We start from the raw sequence: 11,630 nt of genomic DNA on the forward strand, positions 1-11,630 counted from the left end.
CACCAACATAGAGGTAAAAAACAGGAGCTGATATTAAAAAGAGCTTTACATATTTAACGCAGATCTAGTATATGTGTCCCCCGCGGCTGCTACGCCCTTGGCTGGATGGGTCACTCAACACAAATTCAGGAATTTGTACAGTGCCACTGAGACACAGTGTTCACAGTTTTACGAGAAAATGAACGCACAATTGGCTCACTTTGTCTCTGCATATTAAGCTGGCATTGGAGAAATTGTTTTAAAACTAAAACTTACACATTAAGCTTCTCTGCTTGTTCTAAGTGAACTTGTGTCTCGTTTGTGTCTTCTTTTACCTTGTGTAGTTTTATTCGTGGTTTTCAAGGGTCAGGGCATGCCACACAACTGATCCATGTTGGCATCTGCCTAATTTGGCTAGCTTCTACCAAGGAACAGATCAATTGTGCCAAAACACCTTTGAATTTGATTGGAGGTGCAATGTCAACAACAATGCATACAGGAAGTGTTTTCTCATCCATTTTAAAAGTTGGCAAGTCTATTGTTTTCGCTGTTCTAACAATGCATGATTGTATGATTTGTGGCATTTTATTATTTAGCATTGTTTTTTTCCCCTGCTTTCTGCGACCATTTACAATAGACCCCATACAATCTACCAGCAGTATAACTTTATGGTGTGTGTATTGACTTTATTGGTTGATTAAATGTAAATCATGATATTTGGAGTAACTGTCCACTTCATAGCCTTTAAATCACTCATGCATGAACTCAGTACACTCACTACCAGTCAACTCTGCAACGTTTGATTATTACTGGCATCTGGAATCAGTACCACCAAAAGAAGAATGGTATTTTTTGGATTCAGTCTCTCTGAAGTTTTCAAGATCCTGGAGATGATATTCTGCGCACTGGCCCTGCTGTTCCGTGGCTCCATGTCCAATCTATACGGGATCTGGTGTGAGTTAATTTGTGTGTTTGGACTCATTCTGGCACTGGTGGTCTTTCTTATCGAAAAGCACCTTGTTTCAAAACTGATCGAGCTGCTTGTGTTACATCACAGCTGGGACGAACTGACCTGCGGACTCACACCTCTAACCTCACTAATGCTGCTCCCCGCGTCTCTCATCTACTGCTCCGCCTTTGTGTGTGCAACGTGCATTGCAGACATAATTTGTGCCATTGCCACCCTCCTTGCATTTGGAGTGTATGCGGTTGAGGCCGTGTTGTCAAAACTCAAGTGTCCACCAGTTTATCTGTCCAATGGGCGAGGCATCCTGAGATTCAGCCAGGCGTTTGTCACCTGCCTTAGTTTTGCTGCCGTATACAGCTACTTTAAGGGTGTGGAAAACCAGTTCCGACCATTCGGTTTAATCTGGTTCATTCTGGTCTATGTGGTTTGTTTCCCTCCAAGTGTGGCAATAATCCTGACACACCTGCAGAAGTGTGTGGATCTCAATAAGTTGGAGCTGGTTATCGATATCGTCGCTGTAGTGCTGTACGTCTCGATGGCTATTCTCTGGCCAGTTTTTGGGTATAAAAACTATAAAGAGGGAAATCCAACTGACTCCAAAACCCATTATAGTTTTCATGACCTGAACATGGTCACAGTCCTGACGTATGTAAACCTGGGACTCTACGTCGCGGATCTCATTTGGACTCTGAGTGTACTTTATCAAAATAGGTGAGGTGTCCTACAGACTCCTACAGATTTTGTTTTCACAATTCAAAGTCTAATGGCAGATATTTGGTTGATTTGACTACAATATGGAAAAATGTGCATTCAAAAAAAGTTTCTAAGAAGGTACAAGGTCACTAAATCAGTCATGGCACCCATCTTCCTAACCTGGCAAGTAATGTGCTTACTTAAAGGGATAGTTCACCCAAAAATGAAAATTCTCTCATCATTTACTCACCCTCATGCCATCCCAGATGTGTAAGACTTTCTTTCTTCAGCAGAACACAAACAAAGATTTTAAGAAGAATATCTCAGCTCTGTAGGTCCATACAATGCAAGTGAATGGTGACTAAAACTTTGAATCTCCATGTATCACATAAAGGCAGCATAAAATTAATCCATATGACTCCAGTGGTTTAATCCATGACTTCAGAAGAGATATGATGGGTGTGGGTGAGAAACAGATCAGTGTTTAAGTCCTTTTTTTTACTATGAATCTCCACCTTTGACCAGCCCCGACCAGTAGGTGGCGATGTGCACGAAGAATGCAAATCGCCAAAAAACAAATGAAGAATGTGGAAGTGAAAGTGACAGTGGAGATTTATAGTTTAAAAAAAAAGGACTTGAATATTTATCTAGTATTAAAATTTAGAATTCGAAAAGTGGACAATAAAACATTTTTTTTTTTAATTAATAAACATTCATCCTTATTTTCTATGTATTGCTTTTGCGATTATTAAAATTAACATGTAACTTATGGCCACGACTGTAAAGTGTTAAAAAAAAAAAAAAAAAAGTTTTTATTGTATTAAAAGTTTAGAGTTTTTGTTTAATGGACTTTTAAATAAAAGTAAAATAGTTATGGCTGAATTGTATCTTGATGCAACACGAACATAAGCATGTAATATCATTTTATACTGAGCGGAGTTAAACTTACCCATCAACGATATGATGGTTTATCAGTATATTTGCATGGCTTTACATACTTCACACATTAAAGCAAACTGTTAAAATGGAGCTTAGGACATCAGTCTATAGGCCTACAGGCAGCTGGACAAAACAAAACTATATTTAATAAATATGTAAAAAATGCTTTAATTCCACAATTTCATTTCACATCATATTCACCTTTCCAAATTCTTGTTAATTACATGCACTGCATGAACAAAGCTTCAAATGTATCTTTTCACTATGACTACAACTTCAAAGACTTTTCTAAAGTCACTAGCTATTTTAGGCAACATCCACACAACAAAACGCTTGTGTGGACGAGAGGCATAAATGTTGGGAAATTGTATTAGTGTGGACGAAGCTTTAAACAAGCTCATGATTTGTTGGTGTTCAGATGTCCAGTATTATTTCTGCTCTTCTTCCTCTTGTGTCTCAAGCAGGCCGTGGAAAGAAATATAGTGCGCGTTGCCGTAACTGGGCGCTTTGTGGGGGCTCTTGGGCAGTTGTTCAGGTTTTAGAGAGCTGAAGGGGTTTGAGCCAGTGTCTTTCACATTCATCTCCAACTCTAAAAACATCCACAGAGAACTCTGCACGTCAGCGTCACTGTAGAGACAGATAGATCAGAGTTGGGTGATTCTGTCGAAACCTGTTGAACCTGGTCTTATTAAACCTCAAATTATGAAATTATATTTTGTATAAAGAAAATGAAGCCTACATTTTTTTGCACTGTGACATTTTTAGGACACTTAAGCACATTTTACCCCCCAATTCTCATCACTGTAACTTGTTCAAGCACTTTACTTTTACTGTTCCCATTGTTTTTTTTTTTTTAATGATTCTCATTACTGTAACAGTCATTTTACTCCAGTAAAAAAGATGTTGTTGTACAATTAGTTTTTTATTATTATTAAAATCAGCGAAAATTAAAGGCAGAACTAAAGGAATACTACTATGATGTATAAATACTATACTTAATAATTTATATATATATATATATATATATATATATATATATGTATATATATATATTTGTTTTGTTTTTTTATTTGTTTTTTTTCACATTGCAGTAATGAGAATTGGGGATTAAAATATGCATAAATGTTATTAAAATATTGTCACAATGTAAAAAATCTCAATGGCCTTAAAATTACGCTTCATTTACTATATGCAAAAAAAAAAAAAAAAAATATATATATATATATATATATATATATATATATATATATATATATATATATATATATATATATATATATATATATAATTATTATTTTTTATTTATTTATTTATTTTTTTTTTGTGTGACTTGTTCAATTGTTCAATGACTTGTTCCTATTTTACTCCCAAAAAAAAAAAAATAAATAAATAAATAAATATATATATATATATATATATATATATATATATATATATATATATATATATATATATATATATGCATAAAAATATAAATATATTATTATTATAAATTTCTTTTTTTTTTTTTTTTTTTTGGAGTAAAATAGGAAGAAGTCATTTTCTTGACAGGTTTCATAAGACCTGTGAGTAAATGTTCATGTTTGTGTTGCATACTTGATCATGGTGAACAAAGTCGGGATGTTGTAATCTCGAAGCAGCAGAAGTGTCGGCAACCAATCCTCACTCAGTTCCTGTCCAGCAAACCCTGCAGATGAATACACAAATGTACAAATTCATGATAAATGACACCTTAAACGCACAAGCATATAAGAGCTTAAAGACAACATGAAATGGTGTTCGCAATCCATTTTACTTTCATAATGTGATGCATTTTCAAGTAAAACAGATGTTCAACAAGAAAAAAAGGGACTTGTTTTTTATTCTTCAAGGATTGATCGGATGGTGAAAAATTGTCTCTATCTGACAGGTGGTTGAAAATTGTTAGTATCAATGTATGCATGCAAAAGCGTGTATGAAAGCATGTGAATTAGCTACCTGGGTGAAATCCAACCACGAGATCTGGTTTAGCTGCTTCTCCTTTCTCTACAACGTCCTCCCAGAACTGATGATAGAGGCCCTTGTAAGCACTGATGTACACTCTTCCTCGGGGTCCAAAAGCCCTCAGCGGGGGCCTCATGATGGGCCCCTTCACCACCTCTGGCCCCACCATCACCACCTCCAGACCCTGGTGCCCCGGGAACATGCGGCTGAGCTCGTCCATGTCTGTCGTTCTGGCTCCCAGGGTCTCGTTGTGACCGGTGCCAACAAGATGTACGGTCAGAGGGCGAGAATACGGATCTAAGTTAAACATCTTCAGCCCCGTACCGATCGTAAGTGGCCGCGAGAGGAACTCGCTGCACACACGCCACACTGACTCGCGAAGCTCCGCCTCCTCCGGCCGTGGTCGGCAGGCATTGGTCCACAGATCTGTCATGTTTTGTCCAGACAGGATGGGCTCCAGACGGGGTGTCAGATCGCCCTGCATAGACAGCCAGTCGTCCCAACACCTCACTTTATTAGCAGGGCGAGACCACACCTCCATGGAGAAAGGAAGATCTCCTGTTGGATATATCAGTGAATATGAAACAACTGACAACCATGCTGTGCTAAAAGGATGTTGCATCAACATTATTTTTGGAATTAAAATTGATGTACAGTATGTATCAGGCTACAAGAAATAACACTTGTTAGATTTGATAAAAGTTAAGTATAGTAGTCTAATATGTAGTGTTGCTTGGCCTATTACTTTGAATACATTTCATAGGGATTTGAACAAACACCTGACACTTTCAAAGTGATATGACTTACGGTTTTTGCCTGATGGACAATATATATATATAAAAAAAAGTCATATCTAGAAAGTTTTTTAATTAAAGCCTATTTTTAAGATTGACGCTTTTCAAAATAAAATATGTCAGAAATATATCACTACTTTATAGTTATGTTATATTCACTGTAATAATAATAATAATAATAGTAAATCAATAATAAATGTATTTTATTTAAACAATATCTCAAAAAAAGATTACGCTTTTCAATTTCTTAGCAAATTTCGATCAAATTGAATTGTTCAGTCTTTAACTAAATTAAATTAATAAAAGTTAAATATCTAAGGTCTAAAGATCTAAAGACTACTCAATTCAATTTGATATAAATTTGCTATGAAATTGAAATGCAAAGTTTTTTTGAGTGAATGTTTATGTACCTTTATTGTAGTTAAATGTGCAAATGTTTTTATTTTTAAACTTTATACATATCATTTTAAAACATAAAAATTGTTTAAAATTTTGAATAGTGTAATCTTTAACAAAATTAAATTAATAGCGCTTAAAATATCTAAGGTTTTTGAATTTAATTTAGTTATAGATTACGCAATTCAATTTGAGGGAAATTTTTTTATGAAATTGAAATACGCAAATCTTGAAAAAAAATGTTTTTTTAAGTGAATCTATATCTACATTTATTCAATTTAAATGTGCAAAAGTTTTTTTTATTTTTTATAATTTTTACACACACACACACACACACACACACACACACACACACACGTCAGTGTGAACCATAAACTCAAGAAAACTGTTTAGGGCAAAAATAAATTTAAATTAAAAATTATTTAAATTATTATTATTAGGAAAAAATATTAACATTAATTATTTTATTGTTTGATTGAATTATATGTTATATACTTTATTTCTCATATGATAGCCAGCAATACATTTTTCTGTAATTTTACAGTGACAGAAGGTGGCAACTCTACCCACAACACCCTAGCAACCACCAAGAAAGACTCCAACATTATTCGCTTAGGCAAGCACCCACATTTTCTTCAGAAAAGATAAAAATGTAGTTACTGTGAAGTGAAGTTGTCCCTTCTGTATCGTCATCATACTCACCTTTATAAATGAGCCATTCTACGTGTCTGTCGACAGCAGCCATGCGCAGTTTGTTACAGTAGAGTTTATGCTGAGACCAATCTCTCTTCTGACAGTCCTTACTGCAGTAATACACGTTCAGACAACTACAGAAGAGACAAAATGTTGGAAAGAAATATTTAGAATGACATATTCTTTAGGCCTCGTCTGTGATCAAACTATCCAAACACATTAAAGGGATACCCAAATGTACAAATCCTGTCATCATATACTCACCCTCATGTTGTTTCTAACAGTAGCGGTTCTAGCTTGTAGGGCACCCTGGGCGAAACCCGCTTCTGAGTGGGTGCCTCTTGCCGCCCCGCCCGCAAGATGCAGCCCTGGGCAACTGCCCATGTCGCCAATGCCTAAATCCGCCACTGGTTTCTAACCCCATATGACTTTGTTTCTTCTGTGGAACACAATCGGAAATGTCATAGTCACCATTCACTTTCATTGCATCTTTTTTCCATACAATGAAAGTGAATGGTGACTGAGATCTCAGATTGTGTTCCACAGAAGAAAGAAAGTCATTCAGGGTTAGAACAACATGAGAGTGAGTAAATGATGACAGAATTTTCATTTATTGAATCAACTATCCCTTGAACACCATCAGAATGTTCCCCGTCTCTCTTACCGTGCACATCTCTTCAGTGTGCCTGTGATCTGCGATGGAAGCTTCTCACAATGTGCACATATTTTGAACGACTCTTCCATTTTCTCAAACATCTCCTTTGTTGAGTGGAATCTAAGAGGCTTATCAGCCTTACTCTCTGGAGCACTGGATAAAGAGAGGGAGGTATGTGAAGGTATGTTAAAGTGGAAACATTTGATCAGGACCACATTTTCAACCCAAATATCCACTCAAGCTTTTCTCCATTATAAACGATATAGATCTGAAAAATATGCAGGCTACTGAAAATTGTGACATTCCATACCTTGATCTGCTACTATTGCAAAACTGAATTATTGCACTGTTTAGCACATGGGTTGGTTACTAATCAGGAACACAGAATCCCCTGCTAGTTTTACAGCAGAATGAACCCAACAGGGACATTGTGCACAGCACACACAGCTGCTGTTATTTTTATCACCCCACCTCTCAAAATACCACATATGGAGCATGCACTGAAAACATTTTACTAAGAGAACAGAGATCATATTAAAGACTGAAAAACGAACAATTTAATGCATGTTTGTTAAATCATTTATAGTGCATATTTTTGTTATTCAACACACATTCCAAAAATTCAAATAAATTAAAATGTATTAAGCTTGTTTTTAATTACCATCAGCCATGTCATTATAATTAATAACTTTCAAAAGTGCATTATCAGTTTGATTTACACTGATATGCACCCGTTATGTAAAGTGAGAAGGCAACTGAAATCTGATTTGACAGACAGCAACAGCTACATACTTTCTTAGGAGCAAAGAAGAGTTAGAAGCGCATGCATGTCTGTCCTCTTACCTCTCTGAGTCGATCATTGTTTATTAGCAAGTGTATGAAGAAGTAAAAAAAAAAAAAAAGAAGAAATGAATATGTATGGGTTTCTCCTGTATGTCACGTATCATGAACTCTTGGCCGCTGTTGTCACGCTGGTGTCGGGTGTTTTTATATCCGTGGGCAGCGCGTGCGAGTGTATTCTCGAGTCTTCGGTGGGATGATTCTGGGGGGTGTCTAAAATATCCACACAGAATGGAATACATTATCTTCTGAATGACATTGAACATAAATATATATATATACATATGTACACACACACACACACTGAATTTATTTTTTTGTTGGTTTTACATAATTAAATTATGGACATTGTTTCCACATCATGAAAATGAGTTTCCTTAACATGAAATGAAAATGTAGGCTCCACTTAAATGTTTTGCGTTGCTGACTCCAGCCAGGGCTCCTAAGCAACCAAATTGGCCCGGTTGCTAGGGTGGGTAGAGTCACATGGGGTAACCTCCTCGTGGTCGCTATAATGTGGTTTGCTCTCGGTGGGGCACGTGGTTGAGTTGTGCGTGGATGCCGCGGAGAATAGCGTGAAGCCTCCACACGCACTATGTCTCCGTGGTAATGCGCTCAACAAGCCACGTGATAAGATTCACGGATTGACGGTCTCAGACGCGGCAACTGAGATTCGTCCTCCACCACCCGGATTGAGGCGAGTCACTACGCCACCACGAGGACTTAGAGCGCACTGGGGATTGGGCATTCATTCAATGAAGTGGAATCAATTTAGAAACATATACTGAAAATATGATTGCGAAGTAAATATACAACAAAAGATTCTACATTACATAAGGTAAAGCATGAACTTGAAAATATTAAGTAAATTCTATATTCAAACATGTAAAAATTAATTCTCTAGCTTATACGTAAATATTATTTATGATTTTATCTTTACAATGCTTCATCGTGTATCAGTCCTAAAATACCTTGTCATATCTATTCGCTAATTTGAGTACATTTTACTTAACTTTTCGAAGCTGGTGTTCCCAGCATACACTGGGGCTTGAATAATTAATGAGCTTGCATGGTTTCACTGTTTGTTGATTTACACCGTTTTTGTTGTACAAAATTACCAGTTCATAATAAAAAAAAAAGATCTGTTGATTGTCACGTCATCGTGTTTTGTGCACCAAATGTTGACGTCTGTGTGCGCAGCTTATGTTTAAAACAAGATGCAAAACTGTACAAATCTCATAGACCAGTGGTTCTCAAAGTGTGGGGCGCGCCCCTAAGGTGACCATACGTTCTCTTTTTCGGACCTTAAAAAAGCATCCGGCCGGGATTGCTAAATTCGGCTTTAGTTGCATTATGATGTGCATCTGGTCTAATACTTCATTGTGTGCGCGCGCATATTTGCATTGCTTTAACGCCTCTTTGTAAGTCCCGCCTTCTCGCACACCAATTGGTTGATTATAAGAGGCTTGCAGCAACTATTGGCTAAATTCCTGCCTGTCAATCTCTCTGCGAAGTGCTGTTGTGTTCGGCATCAAACAACTTGACAGTAGCAGCAAATAATAGCTGAGTGGAAACAATGCCCAAAACGAAAGTACACTCATGGCATCAAATATATTATTTTAGTACATGGACATTCAAAAGAATGTTGGAAATGTTTATTTATTTATATATATTTATGTTATGCTAATAGAGTGTATTAAAGTTTGCATTCATAGTAACACTGTTTTGAACCCTATTATTCCACTCCACCCCAGTGCAATAGACTGGCATGTAGAAACTCGTCAGTCAATCATTGTTTTGAGGAATGAAGGCTCTACAATGCTTTGAAAGATTTCATACAAAGGTGTGCACTACAGTCTTCAAAGACAAAGGACAACTGGCTCTAACAAGGACAGAAAGAGATGTGGAAGACCAGATGTACAACTAAACAAGAGGATAAGTACATCAGAGTCTCTAGTTTGAGAAATAGACGCCTCACATGTCCTCAGCTGACAGCTTCATTGAATTCTACCCGCTCAACACCAGTTTCATGTGCAACAGTAAAGAGAAGACTCAGGGGTGCAGGCCTTATGGGAAGAATTGCAAAGAAAAAGCCACTTTTGAAACAGAAAAACAAAAAGAAAAGGTTCGAGTGAGCAAAGAAACACAGACATTGGACAACAGATAATTGGAAAAGCGTGTTATGGATCTTAACCCCATTGAGCTTTTGTGGGATCATCTAGACTGTAAGGTGTGTGAGAAGTGCCCGACAAGACTCATCTATGTGCTACAGGAAGTGTGGGGTGAAATGTCACCTGAGTATCTGGACAAACTGACAGCTAGAATAACAAGGATCTGCAAAGCTGTCATTGCTGCACGTGGAGGATTTTTTCATGAGAACTCTTTGAAGTAGTTTAAGAAGTTCTGAACATTTCTCTCAAATTGTAATAGTAATTTTTCACGTTATTAATGTTCTGACTATACATTGTAATCAGTTATAATGCCACTTTGGTGAATAAAAGTACCAATTTCTTTCCATAAGAGCAAAATCTGTACATTATTCCAAACTTTTGGCTGCCAGTGTATGTAACACGAAGCACACATAAAATAACAGAACAATGTTGTCATTGTGACAAATGTTCATTCATTCACTTCCTTTTTCAATGAAGTGTAACTTTTCATTTAGTTGTCGTAGTATTTTTAAATAAAACTTTTTTGTGGGGGGACATTACCAAAACAAAATTTAGAACCACCTTATTCACGCTAGCGCCATCTTTGATTTTTAATGGGAATGAAAAGAGGCTGTGAGGGATAGATGCACCATCTCTTCATTGGGCTCTACTGCAGTTCAAAGTGTTTTTGGGCCGTTCCACAGACAAAACATTGATCAAATATCTATCCAAGAACATTCAGTATACAAAGAACTCACAACGTGAGATATGGAAAATCAGATGTGATCTAGGAGCTTTATACAGCTTTATACCGTTTGTGCCATTGAAGAGATGGTACATCTATCCCTCACAGCCTCCTTGTCATTCCCATTAAAAATCAAAGATGGCGCTTGCATGAATAAGGTCTATGCATCATGCGTGAAGCGTTCCTGTGGGAGGCTTCCATATGTCGCATTGTACAGGATTAAACATGTACAATGTACTGTATATCATATTTGGAAGTAAAAGTTACTAAAAAATGTTAAGTTAAATTTACTCACTCACTTTAATTAATTTAATGTCATAAAGTTAAATAGATTTTACTTATTTTCTACCATTAAGATTTACTTTTTTGTGTCCATCCGTGCAGTTTCTTAGTTGTTGTCATTTGTAAATGTGCACTAAACTGATGTCTTTGACCGTGTCAAGTAAAAATAAAAAACGGATCTTGAGACGCCTGCGTTCTACTCTATTTGTGGCACTGTGTCTAGCTTTTTATGTAGAACTAGCTAGGATGTGTTTGGTGTGAACGGCCCCTAACACAACCTGACACACATTCTGTTGTTCTATCATTTTGAAGAAGCAGGTTTATTTAATAAAATAACAATTAATCATGCATGTTTAGCCCACCCTAATTTGTGAATTTTTATATCATATGGTCATTGCATGAGTAAGTAGAGAGTAATAGTAATGAACAAAATGTTTTTAATATGCAAATATTTCCAAAAGCAGATTTACACATCGTTATTATTAATCCCATTGTAATGATATGAAGATGCATT

The 11,630-nt window shown here is 36.4% G+C and overlaps 2 protein-coding genes across 2 annotated transcripts; one reads left to right on the top strand and one right to left on the bottom strand.

Moving 5' to 3' along the window:
• Positions 1-821: 821 nt before the first annotated feature.
• LOC127434552 (myeloid-associated differentiation marker-like protein 2) lies at positions 822-1,661 on the top strand. Its single transcript, XM_051687362.1, has one exon. The coding sequence runs from the start codon at positions 822-824 to the stop codon at positions 1,659-1,661; it is 840 nt and encodes a 279-aa protein (XP_051543322.1).
• A 1,096-nt stretch (positions 1,662-2,757) lies between these two features.
• Positions 2,758-8,056, bottom strand: mss51 (MSS51 mitochondrial translational activator). The gene is made up of 6 exons (XM_051687427.1): positions 7,943-8,056; positions 7,109-7,252; positions 6,454-6,578; positions 4,556-5,119; positions 4,175-4,265; positions 2,758-3,205 (listed from the first exon to the last, which is right to left on the bottom strand). The coding sequence occupies exons 1-6, from the start codon at positions 7,957-7,959 to the stop codon at positions 3,007-3,009; spliced, it is 1,140 nt and encodes a 379-aa protein (XP_051543387.1). The 5' UTR covers positions 7,960-8,056; the 3' UTR covers positions 2,758-3,006.
• Positions 8,057-11,630: the final 3,574 nt, after the last annotated feature.

Source organism: Myxocyprinus asiaticus, chromosome 44 (genome assembly GCF_019703515.2).
Source record: "Myxocyprinus asiaticus isolate MX2 ecotype Aquarium Trade chromosome 44, UBuf_Myxa_2, whole genome shotgun sequence".
Taxonomy (NCBI): Eukaryota; Metazoa; Chordata; class Actinopteri; order Cypriniformes; family Catostomidae; genus Myxocyprinus; species Myxocyprinus asiaticus.